The sequence below is a fragment of the Phascolarctos cinereus genome, unplaced genomic scaffold (assembly GCF_003287225.1).
Source record: "Phascolarctos cinereus isolate Bilbo 61053 unplaced genomic scaffold, phaCin_HiC Scaffold_726;HRSCAF=1367, whole genome shotgun sequence".
In the NCBI taxonomy this organism is placed as follows: domain Eukaryota; kingdom Metazoa; phylum Chordata; class Mammalia; order Diprotodontia; family Phascolarctidae; genus Phascolarctos; species Phascolarctos cinereus.
This window is the reverse complement of record NW_027556098.1, coordinates 152312312-152327288: the sequence shown is the minus strand read 5'-3', so window position 1 is coordinate 152327288 and position 14977 is coordinate 152312312. Positions and strand designations below refer to the sequence as shown.

The 14977-nt window shown below is 34.1% G+C and overlaps 1 protein-coding gene across 1 annotated transcript in view; it reads left to right on the top strand.

The window, feature by feature from the left end:
• ACTR3 (actin related protein 3) overlaps nt 1–12813 on the top strand; it is a 58330-nt gene extending 45517 nt beyond the window's left edge. Inside the window, exons 8-12 of the mRNA XM_021009421.2 lie at nt 948–1121; nt 6357–6449; nt 6642–6767; nt 8984–9067; nt 11932–12813. Of these exons, the coding sequence (XP_020865080.1) occupies nt 948–1121; nt 6357–6449; nt 6642–6767; nt 8984–9067; nt 11932–12027 (573 nt within the window). The 3' untranslated portion in view covers nt 12028–12813. The remainder of the gene's footprint in view (nt 1–947; nt 1122–6356; nt 6450–6641; nt 6768–8983; nt 9068–11931) is intronic.
• The last annotated feature ends 2164 nt before the right edge of the window (nt 12814–14977 follow it).

Here is a 14977-nt window from a genome sequence, read left to right as displayed (position 1 = left end):
AAGCATTTCAAAATATGTTTCTTTCCTTTATCTTCTTTTTAGGGGCACAACTTAATCCATAATTCTCTTCTTTCTCCCCAATTCATTTCCCCCTCAACCACCCAATTGAGAAAAATGGAAAATAAAACCTTTAGAACAAATTTGTTTGCCTAGTAGCTTATGTTCTTAGTTTTGTTCGTATTAGGACTCAAAGGTCTGTGCTGGTTTATATTCTTTTTGTTGTTGTTGTTGTTGTGCTGGTTTATATTCTGTCACCTATTGTAAGGTATTGGTGAATTTTGAAGATTATTTTTCTTGAATATGTAGCACATACTTCATCTTTTCTGTATTCTATAATTATTACTGATGTGTACTACGAAAGGAAGACATTACTATACTGACTGCTTTCATGATAATAGATAATAGAACCAAGAAAATGCTGGAGCCTAGAAGTGGAATGTCTTTTTCCTTGATCAGTGAGGAGGCCAGTATCACTGGATCAAAGTTTAGTACTATTTGCATGTTTCTTTTTTTTTATACTCTTTTTTTAAGGCAGTTGGGGTTAAGTGACTTGCCAAGGGTCACACAGCTAGTAAGTGTCAATTTGGTCTGAGGCTGCATTTGAACTCAGGTCCTCCTGACTTCAGGGCCAGTGCTCTATCACTGTGCCACCTAGCTGCCCCTTATTTGCATGTTTCATAAAGAAAAATAGAAATCAGCTGTTTTTCTCACATATTCGATTCATACCATGGAGTATGAAAATAAAATATAGCAGAAAAATGAAGTATTTAATTTATAAACTGCAGTTATGACATTATCTGGCAGCCTTGTTAATTTTCCTACATCCTAAACTATTCTCCAAAGTGTTTTTTTTCTTTGCCTTTTTCTTCTAGCTCACTGAAAATGCCTGTCTTTTCCATTATATTTCTTATTTTGGAGATGAAATACTTTTTTCTTTTTAAATTTAGGAACGTTATAGTTATGTCTGCCCAGATTTAGTCAAAGAATTTAACAAGTATGATACAGATGGATCAAAGTGGATTAAACAGTATACTGGAATCAATGCAATTTCAAAGAAAGAATTTTCCATTGATGTTGGTTATGAACGATTCCTCGGTCCAGAAATCTTCTTTCACCCAGAGGTGAGTTTGCTTAGATTGAGTCGTGCTTCTAAATGTAAGAAAATGTTAACTTTAGTTTTAGATATTCGCAATTAGTTTGATAAATATTTCTTATAGGAAGAGGACTAATCCTAAATGGGAAAAATAATTATTCATACTTTTGTTACAACGTTACCTGAGTTAAAATATGCTAATATGCATATGGTTTATTTTGTTACATCTTTAGAAACGGAATATTACTTTCTGAAATGTTGATAATGTGTAATAGCTTTAAAATTATTATAAAGATTTTGAAATGCTTCTATGTAAGGGAAATTTTCTGTATTAAAGTTCTTTTTTTAACATTTCAAAATGGTATTTTGACGGTACATGTCTGAGTGTGCCTTTATGTCATTAAAATATTTATAAAGTATCTACTATGTATCAGACATTCTGCTAAGTGCTGAGGTTACAAAGAAAGGCAAAGGACAGTTCCTGCCCTCAGGGAGCTCACAATCTGATTGGGGAGACTATGCAAACAACTATATGCAATCAAGCTTTATATAAAATAAGTAGGAAATAATCAGTAGAGGAAAGACACTAGAATTAAGAAGGATCAGGAATGCTTCTTGTAGAAGGTGAGATTTTAGTTGGGATTTGAAGGAGGCCAAAGAAGTTAGGACACTGAGATGAGGAGGGAGAGCATTCCAAACGTGAGGGACAATCAAAGAAAATGCTGGAGCCTAGAAGTGGAATGTCTTTTTCCTTGATCAGTGAGGAGGCCAGTATCACTGGATCAGAGATTACATGGTGGGAAGTAAGTTATAGGAGGGGGCTAGGTTATGAAGGGCTTTGAATGACAAACAGAGGATTTTTGAATTTGATCCTGGAGGTAAACGGGAGCACTGGAGTTTTTTGAGTAGGAGGTGACATGTTTGGACTTGTACTTTAGGAAAATCATTTTGGCAACTGAAGGATGGATTGGAGTGAGGAGAGACTTACGGCAGTCAAAACAACCATCAGGCTATTATTGCAGTATTCCAGGAGTGAGATGAGGGCCTGTGCACACGGTGGTGGCAATATCAGAGGAGAGAAGGAGGCGTATTCGAAAGATGTCACAAAGGTCAAATTTATAGGCCTTGCCAACAGAGTTGATATGGGAGAGGGGAGTAGTGAGAGATAGTGAAGAGTAGATATTGCAAATAGTATAGAGGGAGAAAAGAAAAGGGCCCAAGATAGTGTCTGTGAGACATTTGTTTCTGTGGTAAGCAGACTTGACCTGAGTAAAGATCTAACAGAGGAAACTGAGAAGAGATTAGGTAAGTAGGAGAACCAAGAAATTATGTTTGTCACAAAAGCCAAGAGAGAAGAGAATATCAAGGAAAAGAGGGTGATGAAATTGTCAGAGGCTGCAGAGAGGTCAAGAGAGATGAGAATCAAGGAAAGGCTTGTTGAGTTTGGTAATTAAGAGATTGTAGGTAATTTTTAAAAAATCAGTTGAATGATAATGTTGGAAGCCAGACTGTAGAGTTAAGAGGAGAGGGGAGAGGAAAGGAAGTGGAGGCACTGAGCTTAACAGTTTTAAGTTACTTCCACAAAACTAAGAAAACAACATATATATATATGCCTACTACACATAAACATGTCCTCCAGAAAATAGTATCAAAGGTTTCGTTGTTTTTTTTTAACTGAAGTAGAATTCACAACCTTTATGGAAAGCCAGTCAATTTTAAATGTCCTCGTAATTGTAGTAGTATTGCCAGAGTTTGGCAGTTTAATAAAAACACATTCTGTAATTACTGTTAAACATGTACCAGAGCAAATTAGTAACTAATACTGGTAGCAAGTAGAGAATCTAAGGGTCTACCTTAGTGAACAGATCGGATTCATTTGTAATGAACAGTTCATTTATATATATTAGTGACTGTTGAAATACTTAGCTTATCTCCTATAAGTTAAATATTTCTAGATGGAGTACTAATTTGCTTGCCGTACTTTTTGTTTTGCTGAGACAGGCTAATGTCAGTTCAATCCAGGCTGAGTTATTATGATAGTATCAAGAATTTTAGACCCAGAAAGTCCTTGGTGATCACTTAATCTTGTTTAGAAACAGCTAGGTGGTGCAGTGGATAAAGCACTGGGCCTGGAGTCAGAAAGACTTGAGTTCAAATGTGGCCTTAGACTCTTAATAGCTATGTGACCCTGGGCAAGTCACTTAACCTCTGTTTGGCCTAATCTACTAGAATAGGAAATGGCAAACCACTCCAAAGATGTCAAGAAAACACCATGGACAGTATTGACATGCTATGGTCCATGGGGTCATGAAGAGTGACACTACTGAACAACAATTCTAAATTTTATATTAAAAGCAAATTAACTAGCTTGCATAATTTAAGAAGTAAAATAGCTGTGTGACAGAGGTAGAGTTAGGTCCTAAGGACTCCTGTTCCCAGTTCAGTACTTTTTCCACTTGTAAATTTTAGAGGTTTCCTCAGCCCAGATGCTCCTCTTCTATCTCCTGTTGAGTCTCTATCCTCAAGGACCTGACATTCTATCTGAGGAAGCAGTGTGTAACATACATAAAAATATACCAAATAAATACAAAAAAAATTACAAAGTAGTTCAAAAGGGAGGGAACTAGCAATGGAGAATCAGGAAGAGATTTCCTTGAGCTGAGTATTGGAAGAAGTAAAGGATTTTAGGATTTGTGGTGAGGAGGGGAATACATTATATGCATGGACATTTCTCAGTAGAAAAGCCTAGAGAAGACCTGGGGTGGTGGCTATATGAGTGGTAAGACAGCAGTAGATGTGAAAGATGTTGTCAAAGTAGAAGTCTCAAGATTGGCAACTGATTAGTTATTTGCAGTGAGTAAGGAATTGACCAAGGATGACAGCAAGGTTTCAAACCTAAGAGACTAAAAGAATATTGGTACCCTTGACAGAAATTTTTAAAAAAATTAGGAAGATGAGTTCCCTTTGGACATGTTGATTTTTGAGATGTCTATGGGACATCCATATTCAAGTATCTTGTGGAAGAGAACTCAGAATAGAGACTTATATTTAGATCTGCAAGTCATCAATGCAGAGATAATAATTAAACCAATGAGGGCTAATTAGATCACAAAGCAGAGAGAGGGAAAGGAGAAGGCCCAAGATAGAGCCTTGGGGTAAGAGTTAGGGTGTATAATATGGATTACAAACTGGCAAAGGAAACTTAGATGTGTAAGAAAAGAAGGAGTAGCAGAAAGGGCAGAATTAATTTGAGAGAAGACAGTTTAGTTGGATTGATTAAGTCTAGGTTTGAGATTGGGAAGAGAAGAAAATTAAGCAAGAGCAGAGGTATAATAGCCTGAGTACTGAGTACTCGGTACTGAGGGATGGAGGGATTCAGTATCATACAAGGATGAAGAATACATTTTGAAAGGGTAAGGTATAGGGAGTGATTGAAATGTCAAGTTTTTGGTGGAAAACATTTAGATGAAAGCCAGATTGAGGGCTTGATCCATCTCTATGTGGTTGAGGTGGAGTGAAATAGTAAGTAGGTCACAGGCTTGAGAGGATACTGAGGAACCGAGAGGATGTTTGAGGGAATATTATCATGAATGTTGAAGTCCCCTAAGAAAGAGGAAGACAGCCACACTGAAGGGATGGTAGATAGCCTAACCTTCCCTATTATCTGGATTGGGTGATACATGACTCTGGATTCATCTTCTTCTTCTTTGTCCGGGATACAATGTGGTTTGCTTCTGTCGTGGGCATCCCAACGGTTTGGGCTGGCAAAGACCTAGGAGTCAACCATTCTGCTTGTATTTTCTTATTGCGCATCACCTCTGTGATTTCCTTTTCTCCCCACCCTCTGTTAATATGGTAGTATAGAGTACTATATTATTCAAGTCGATTAGAACTGTTATATTTCATGTAAAACCATTTCCCCCCGTTATGCTTTATAGTCTAAGAAGTATCATTTAGTACCTTTTGTCACCATGTAATAAATAGCTCTAAAATTTCTGTGATCAATAAAATGTTCTCTGGCAATAGACTGGGGTTTTTTGGCACTTTTCTAGAAAGTGCCAGTCTGATTTGTAGATCTACTATCGAATGAAAAGTAGAATAGAACTTGATCAGTCTTATTTACAAGACAGTCTTCACATTTTATTTTTAAAAATTAAGCCTTTAAAAAAGTTCATTATTCCTTTTAATTCATATAGATCAGGATATATAGCTACTTGGATGTATCTTTTTTTTAGATGATGAGCTAATTGAGATTATCTTCGTATTTCTGCAGAATTCTTAAGAGGTAGCTAGCAGGCAATGGATAGAATGCTGGGCCTAGAGTCAAGAAGACCTGAGTTCAAATTCAGCCTTAGACACTTGCTAACTGAGTGACTCTGGGCAGTTAGTTAACCTATGTCTGCCTCAGTTTCCTCAACTACAAAGTAGGGATAATAATAGAACCTGTTTTATAGAGTTATAGTGAAAGTCAACTGAGATCCTGGTTGTAAGGTGCTTAGCACAGTGTTTGGCATGTAGTAGGTGCTCAATAAATACTTATTCTCATTCCGTTGCTGAATATGTCTGGTTCCTAGAGCTAACGTGTAAAATAGTTATTTTTTGGTTTATAGTATAGCAATAGACAATAAACACATAGAAAAAGAGGGGAACCTGTCCCTCATTATTTAGTTAACAAATGATTTAAAATTTTTTCTTCCAACTTATACGAATATTGATTAATGCTTTCTTTTTTTAATTTTTTTGTTTTGGCAAGGCAGTTGGGGTTAAGTGACTTGCCCAGGGTCCCACAGCTAGTGTCAAGTGTTTGGTCTGAAGCTGGATTTGAACTCAGGTCCTCCTGACTCCAGAGCCAGTACTCAATCCACTGCGCCACCTAGCTGCCCCAGTGCTTTCTTTTAAATCAAAATATTGTCGACGATTCCTTAGTCATTTTTCAGTTCACTGAATTCTTTTTAAGTTCAGTATAATCATTTCCATTGCTGTATATATAAAATGACTTATCTGTAATCAGCATTTTCTCTCTGACATTTAATTTTTTATTTTCTGGAATATCTGTTACTTAATGTGACTTTTGGATGTTGACTTATATTCACAAATAAAAAGCAAAATTGGAGACTTATATAATTAGTCCAGTATATTTTCACCCAACAGCTATTGTATTTATCATTTATTGATGAAGTACTGTACTTTTGTTCATAAAATTTCTGTTATAATGAGTAAGTCCAACAATCACTGGACTTGTGCACTTTGTCTTATTTTTCAGTTTGCTAATCCAGACTTCACACAGCCTATCTCAGAAGTAGTAGATGAGGTAATTCAGAATTGTCCCATCGATGTCAGACGTCCTCTCTACAAGGTCAGTGTTTCAGCGAAAGTGTCATGTGGGGTGATCCTGTAGTGTCAATATCAGTTTGTTAAATATTGGAAAGTGTTTTTTAAACATTAAAATAAGCGAACATTTTTGGGAAAAGTACACAATGAGGTTTTCAGTATTAAAATGGTCTCATTAATATACATTTTTAAAACAAATTCAATTTTTCCTATACAGAATATTGTCCTCTCTGGGGGTTCAACCATGTTCAGGGATTTTGGACGTCGACTACAACGGGATTTGAAAAGAACTGTTGATGCAAGGCTGAAACTAAGTGAAGAATTAAGTGGTGGTAGACTGAAGGTTGGTTTTCTTAATTACATTTTGGGTAGGATATATGTACATGATATTAATTAACAGGTTAGTCATATGATTCAACTATTTATATCCTGGTAATACTTCATAATCATTAAGATTGTTAGAAGAGTTATGACCTATCATCTCTCAGCTTTCAGTAGTCTGTGTAATTTTTATGAACTGTGAACCATGTAATGAAGTCTTATTGTTTAAAACATAGATTGTTTACTTATATTATATCACTGTAGAAAATGGAATGCCAAATGGAAATATTGTAGGTTGAACAAATGCATATGAAAGCATAAATGTATACACATTTTTTGGGATACACACACACACACACACACACACAAAATTGTATATTCCCTTCGAAAATAAATAAGGGGATCTTGAGACAAATAGTAGTTGTTTATTTAAATGTAGACTAAAACATTCTGGGGTTATGATGTTTGGTGAGAGACATACTTGATAGCTGATAACCTTTATAATCTGACGTTTCATTACTTCATGCAAGCATATTCCCTGAAGTGCAGAGGTTAAATATTATTGAACTGTGAAGCCGTAATGGCATAACCTGAAACTTCAAGCAGTTTCATTATTCTTCGCAGCTTTTGTCTTGTACAAAAATATTTTTTTCTTCTGTGTGTCTCTTTGACTTGGGAAATATACTAATAAACCTGTCCGTCCAAATCAGAATTCATTGTCTTTTCCTTCAAACACTGCTTCCGTCCAAATTTCCCTGTTTTTTTTTTTAAAGGCACTACCATCCTTCCATTTTTCCAGGTTCATAACACAACCTCAAAATTGAATGCTTGTTGACTGATTGATTCCCTCCTCTCTCATTCTCACTAGTCAGTCACTTGTCAGATATTACTCTTTTTACCTTCACATCACTCTCATTCATCGTCTTCTCTTACGAAAACCTGTATCACCTTTTGTTTAATTTTTATGTCCTTCTGAGTAGTCTGCCTGTCTCAAGTCTTTCACTACTCCATCCCATCCTACATGCAGCTGCTGAAGTAATTTTTCTGCAGCAGAGATTTGACTCCAGTGGCTTTCTAATGCCTCTAGCTTAAGAATATAAACTCCTGGTTAGTTTTTTTTTTAATTTACTAATTTATTTTTAGTTTTCAACATTCACTTTTATAAGATTTTGAGTTCTGGTTTTCTCACCTCTTTCCCTTCTGCCCTCCCCAAGATGGCATGCAATCTGATATGGTCTGGTTAACTTTTAAAGCCTTACATGACTTAATTCTAATCAATTTTTCTGTGTTGTTTCTCATGCACAACATTCTGTCTCTCAGCTGTGTGCCTTTACCCTGGCTTTTGTCCCACATGGTCTTAACTCTGCCTCACAGAGTTCCTCTCTTCCTTTAAGAGTTGCCATTTTCTACACGAAGCCTTTCTTGAACCTTACAGCTCCTAGTGCTTCCAAATTACCTTATATTTTTAACTACTTTGTGTATATTTGTATTTGTCTATATTTATTCCAAGTATATTTATATATGTACTTAATTGTCTTCACCATTAGAATGTAAGCTCATTGAGAGAAGGGATTGTTTTACTCTTTTTACTTGTATCCCCTGCACCCTAGCTCCTTGGCATATACGAGTTGCTAAATAAATGATTGGTGGTTGGTTGATTGATCTTCTATTTTGCCGAATAGTTGGCATGTATAATTTCTACATTCATACCACTTTTTAACACTGAAGTAACAGTAAATGGTCTTAGTTACTGGATTTTGGTTCACACCAACTCATTTTCTGGAGGTCTAACAAATCAGAATGTATCTCCCAAAAGCCATGTCTTTATATTCCAGCCACATGAAAAAAAATCAGTAGTTTTTAAAAGCTTTCTTTCATTTCTTTGGCAACTGCTTAAATAAGATTTTTTTAAAAGTTTAGAATAAAAACAAGGCATTATTAATATTTCCCCCCCAATAATGTAACTTAAGTAAATGGTTTTGGAAGAGCTTTTTAATTTTTCATATCTTAATGATGATTTATAAAACTATGACTACCTCCTATATATAAAATATATAGATTCTCACCATTTTGTGCATTTGGACCCATTTTCCATAATAGCAGCCTTTTAAATGGGCTTTTTTCCCGTCCCCTATCAAATGTAAGCTTTTGATTGCATCTGTTTTAGAATGTATGTTAGCATTTAAACATAGTCTTAATTGGCTTTAATACCTAAAATGCTTTTCCCCCCTATTTTAGCCCAAGCCTATTGATGTGCAAGTCATTACGCACCACATGCAGCGATATGCAGTATGGTTTGGGGGATCAATGCTGGCTTCCACAGTAAGTTTGCAACAAACATTATCCTTATTTTAAATTGTCTTTTGTTTTTCTTCTTGATGCAAATATAATGGCACAGTTTAATATACAGTCAATAATATACTGTAAATTCTTACTAGTTAAGTAAATTCCTTTTAATTTCATTAAACACTTATAGTTTTTGTATATACTCTTTTAAAATGATATGGTTTGACATTATTTCCTTATTTTTTAATGTAATTTTTAAATTAAAAAGCATTTATTTTTTAAGGTGCATTTTCTGATATAGTAATGGATAACTTGTTGCCCTGTAGTCTTGGAAAGATTTATTTAAAATTTATTGAGTTATGTGTTAGTGCAAGAATAGACATCTCAGTAAGCCCAGAAAAGATTTATTTATTGAATTTTGTGGAAGTATAAGGACATACATATCAATATTTTCTCTTCTGAAAGGCAGAATATGTGGTAGAATAAGCACAGGACTTGAATTCTGAATTCAAGTCCCAGCTTAAACATTTTTTAGCCTTGTGACTTTGGGCAAGTCACTTAACTCAGTTATCTCATCTCTCTCAAAATTAAATAAGGTTACCTTCTGCTTAGACATCAGAGTAGCAAAATTAGCTTCTGTAACGTATCACAATATAGGATGAGAATTATTAACTTTTATGAATATAGCATGAGATTATTCTAGATTATTGCTTTTCACAACAAATTCTATTCCCCACTTATTCAAGAGGAAAATGAAGGCAAATGAAAAAAATCATTTACTATTATTATAAAGAGGAGGCTAAAAAAAAGTGTTATCCATGACATTGATGGAAACTCCAGATCAAAGTGTGGATTTGAAAGGGCACTGGTTCTGAGTCAGAGGTCTTAGGTTCAAATTCTGTCGCTTATTACTATTGACCTTGGGCAAGTCACTACTTGGGCTTCAGTCTCCTGATCTGAAGGTGAGGCTTTTGGACTTGTTGGCATCTGAGGTCCCTTCTAGTTCTAGATCTGTAATGCTATGAAATATAAATTGTGGCCAACTAAAATAAAGAAAAAAATTTAAAAAATTATTGCTTTCAGATTGTCTTCAGGCATACTGAGAACATACAAGGAAAAACGTAATTTGTTTCCTGAGAGATTTCAACTCATAGATTATAAAATTTAATTGATAGAAAGGGCCCTTAGATCATATGTTCCAACCCTCTCATTTTACAGATTGTTTTCAGTTGGGATATAACCCAACCAACACTTTTCTAGCCCTCTGGAAATAAGGAAGCAAAGAGGACATGATTTGCACTTACCTGGCCTTGAGTACAGTACTATCTATCTAATTGGAGGTCAAACTAAGAAGTTTGGAAGCTGGTTGTGCTAGTATGTAGATTTGAGGCTTGTCTCCACCTTCACTTTCATCCCAGTTTTAGATTGCTGATTCATCTGAGATTTGTGGAATCGGCCATCAGTTAGTATAATCCAAAATATTAAGAGGCAGTTACCTTCCTTAGCTAAAAAATATCTCTAGTCCTTAGTTCACTATATCAATTAAAAAAGCAAAGACAAACCTAAAAAACTAACCCAAACAAAAACCTATGCCTCAACTGTCTGAGCATTGATACTTGCTCACAAAATATTTGAGCATGAATTATGCCCCCTGTCTCCTGCCAGAGAGATGGTGGACTTAATTTTTTAAAATTAGTTTGAACTTAAATACAAAAAGATAAAAAAAATTTCCATGTACATAGCACAATAAGAGGATTTGGTATGAAACTGTGAATCTCCATTTCAGTTTATTTCAAAAAAACAAAACTGTGATAAAATACTACACATCATTTTCAAAACTACTTTGCTTTTCTTTGCTTCCTTCTTTGTTTTCTTTTGTTCTCTGCTGTGCACTTTTCATTTTTTTTTCTTCCCTTCCTGCCTACCCCACACTAGAGAAGGCCACCATTAAACACATATGTGTTTGTATATGTATGTGTAAAACCATACTATACATACTTCGGTTTGTCAGTTCTTTTTCTGGAAGTAGATAGCATCTTCCTTTATAGTTGATTGAAGTGATTATAACACTCAAAATAACTTAGTCACTCACAGTTGTTCTTTGAACAGTATTACTATTATTATATACAATATGCTCTTGGTTCTGCTCATTTCATTCCTCATTATTTCACACAAGGCTTTCGATGTCTTTCTAAAAATCAGCCTTCTCATCATTTCTTATAGCACAGTAATATTTCATCACAGTCACATACCACAACTTTTTTAGCCATTCCCCAATTGATAGGCTTCCCCTACATTTCCAGTTCTTTGCTACCACAAATAGAGCTGCTATAAATATTTAGAACGTATAAGTTCTGTTCACTTGGGAAATAGTCCCAAGAATGGCTTTGCCAGGTCAGTTTTATAACTCTTTGAGCATAATTTGAGATATGGTGGACTTAAAATCCAGAATGAAAGCAGTTTTGGATGTGGCCAATATTGGAGTTTGTTTTGTTGGTCTTAGGAGTGTTATCTGTGAGTTTTATTTTGTTTTTAATTGTCCATAGCAGGGAGGGATAGTGGGATAGATAATAAATGCTTGTACAAATAAAAAATTAAAAATAATAAGAAAAAGCTTTTGGAGATTAGCAGTAATATAAGGTTTTATTGAAAAACAGCAGCAACAAAATGCTTTGAAGCTAAGTTTCTTTTTGACCTAGACTTTTCGTTTGTGAAATAAAGATTATGAAGTAAATCTTTTCACGATAGTACTGCTAATGATTTGATTCAGAGATTTTTTTTTTCCAAAACAATTATAATAGTCCTGGATGAACCGGATCATGTAGATAAAAGTGCACTCATTTAAAAATATATTGCATAGTAACAGATGTTATTGACAGTTTTTATATTTTCTTTTCCAGCCTGAGTTCTACCAAGTATGCCACACCAAAAAGGATTATGAAGAAATTGGACCTAGTATTTGCCGCCACAACCCAGTGTTTGGGGTCATGTCTTAAAATTGACTTCATAGTTATAACAGTTGGGGAAATGGGGAAGAGCTCATCTTTCTGATTACCTGTTTTGTCTGGATGGCTGATATTAAGATAGCAAACTGACTTGACAAGAAAAAGACCAAACATAATTCAACAGGAATATTTTAATAAATGTATCAACATGCGAATGTAGAAGAAAGCCAAAATGATTAAAAGTGTTTTTCTTTAGATAATATTTGAATCTGTGTGTAACAAAAAGAAATGGGTTTTAGTTCTTTCTGTGACTGGATATTTTGTATATTAATGGGTTATCCAAGATTTGATGGAATTTAGCGGTATGTAGATAGCTCTATAATGCTTGAATTGTACACTTCCAAGTGTGCAATGCAAGAGCTTGTTTATATTTCATACTTTTTTATACTTTGAGGAAAAAACGTCAAAGAAAAACTGTCGGATTTGAGGAAAAGAGAGAACAACTCTAAGGTAAATTTAAAAAAAGCCTCATGACACTTGCTTACACACTCATGTTATTCTGGTTATTAAAATTTTCAACCATCCAAAAAAAAAAATCTGGTTGTCTTTGCAAGTGCTTTTTGGAACTAAGCTAGTATTTTGGATTTACTGATGCCTGCTAGTGCTTTCTAAATACTCTCATTCTGTTTCTTGCTTTAAAAGAAGAGTAAAGACAAGATTGTTGGACCAGTATTGCAGTTATGTAGTGTAATTTCTGATAAAAAACAAATCTGAATATCAAAATTGGTGTATTTAAAGCCTGACACCATTCCAATAAAGACACAAAATTTCTTTTGATGTTTGTTTGAAGCTTTTCAATCTCCTTACAAGCTAAATGATAAATCTTTTCTGAAGACCTCACAATCAACAGTTGGGTTATTAGCAAGATGAATTTTTTTATGTGCTTTGTACAAACAAGTGTGTAATTTTAGAACTAAAATATTGACTGCTTCATTTTGATAACTGTACCAACATTTGATATTTTCATTTGCATAATGAATTTTCACAGTTTGAATTTTTTTCCCAGTCACCGACAATATCATGCAAGTTAGATTTTCATTGCATTTTTAAATCTCTGGATCATGCAAAAAAAAAAAAAAGAAAATAAATTGAAACTGAACTACCTTTTCTAATGTTTTTTAAAAAGCAATATAATTTCATTTTATGTATATTAGATGTGATTTCTTCTACATTCTATTGAAATTGTAGAAATTGAAATCTTTATAATGTGTGTGTGTGTGTGTGTGTGTGTGTGTTAGGAAAAATTATCTTGAACTCACTTATACCTCTTATGTATAAAAGACCACAAGAGGGGAAATCTTTTAGACAGTTTTTTGTTCTGCAGTATGATTGCATCAGTAATGTCAATATTTGAACTGTAAAATGTGTTATCCTTGAAAATAATATATAGTTAGAACATTAAAGTAAATCTATCCAAAAGATGAAGACCAATTTTTTAAAAAGTTGCAATATGTTATAGTCTAGGTACAGAATTTTGGAAAGAAAACTAGTTTTCATTTGGAATGATTCTGAAATGTGAGAATTTACTAAATATGTGTGAAACTTCATTCTTTGAGAATGGGAGTAAATGGTAATAGAATGTATGTCATGTATCCTTTGTAGCAGTCATTTTTCAAAGTTGTAGTTTAGAAATAAATTGGATAAACAGTGAAAAAGGAATTCTCTCTCCCCCCTCCGTTTAAGGATTTTTAAATTCCTAAATCCCTAAATTTGTTTCGTTCAGGACTAGTTTTATAATTTGGGTTACTGAGTTGTTGATTATAAGTGAATGTTTTTATGGAAAAAAATTCTTTCTCTAGAATATTTAAAAAAAAAGCTAACATACCATGTCAAAAACTGTTTGATAGCTGTTGCAGGTGTTGAAGCGAGGTGAACAAATCTATTTCATTGCACATAATATTTACAGTGGCCTTTTGAAGAGAACACTAGAGTCTGTTCCTTTCCCTCCTTGTCTTCCTCTCCATCCTTTCCTTTTCCTTTCCCCCTTCTCCTTCTATGTTCCTTTGAATGTAAGAAAGTAAACTATTATTTCCACTAATTTCATTCTCAGTAAGAATTGGCAATAATTTAAACTTTCCTTTCTCAATAGATGGAGTTTGAGAATGTGGGGAAAACTTGTGAGTTCATTTAGAAAACAAAACTTTGTATATATAATACATCCCATGTACTTTTGTTTCTTTCCTCAGCACCTTCTGATAAAGGATTATAAGATGGGCATGCATTCATATGGCCAAGAGTCTTTTTATTTGTAAAGCCTGCTTCAATAGAGTTTAAAATGACAGAAATCTAGGAGCCCTTCCAAATATTTATAGAAAAGGAAACATTTAAGTCATCTTTTAAAAACATGTTAAGGATGTTATATATCTCATTTATATTTGAATTTATTATGAACCTTTCAGTATCTGTTTTAATAGCAAATTAACTTAGAAAAATAGACTTTGCTCTTTTAAATAAACTTAAAAATTGTATCAGTGTGTTTGTAAAATTATCAGGTAATAACTTGTATAGTTAGGATTCCTTATGCTATTGTATGAGGCAGTATCCCTAATATTATCCAATTCAAATTAGGCAATATATGTAAAAATTTATAAATTGTAAAACACTTCACCTGCATATACCTATACCGTACATACAGACATGTACATATACCGAGGAAATTTCACATTTTTTTAAATTCTTGTCCATATAACTTTGAATATAGTGGCTTGTATTCCAAGATAATGTTTATTTCCATCAAAGCCATACATACGCTCCAGTGAATGACATCCTGGAGCCATCTCTTTGGGTCTTGTGGGGTTCTCTACCTGGTCCTGGCACAGGAACTTCAAATCTAACCATAGGGGCAGGGATACTTGTAAACAGAAATCTAGATGGTGACTTTTGCTGTACCTATACTATTTGAATTGTAATCCTTTGAAATATTCCTGTAGAACATAGATAA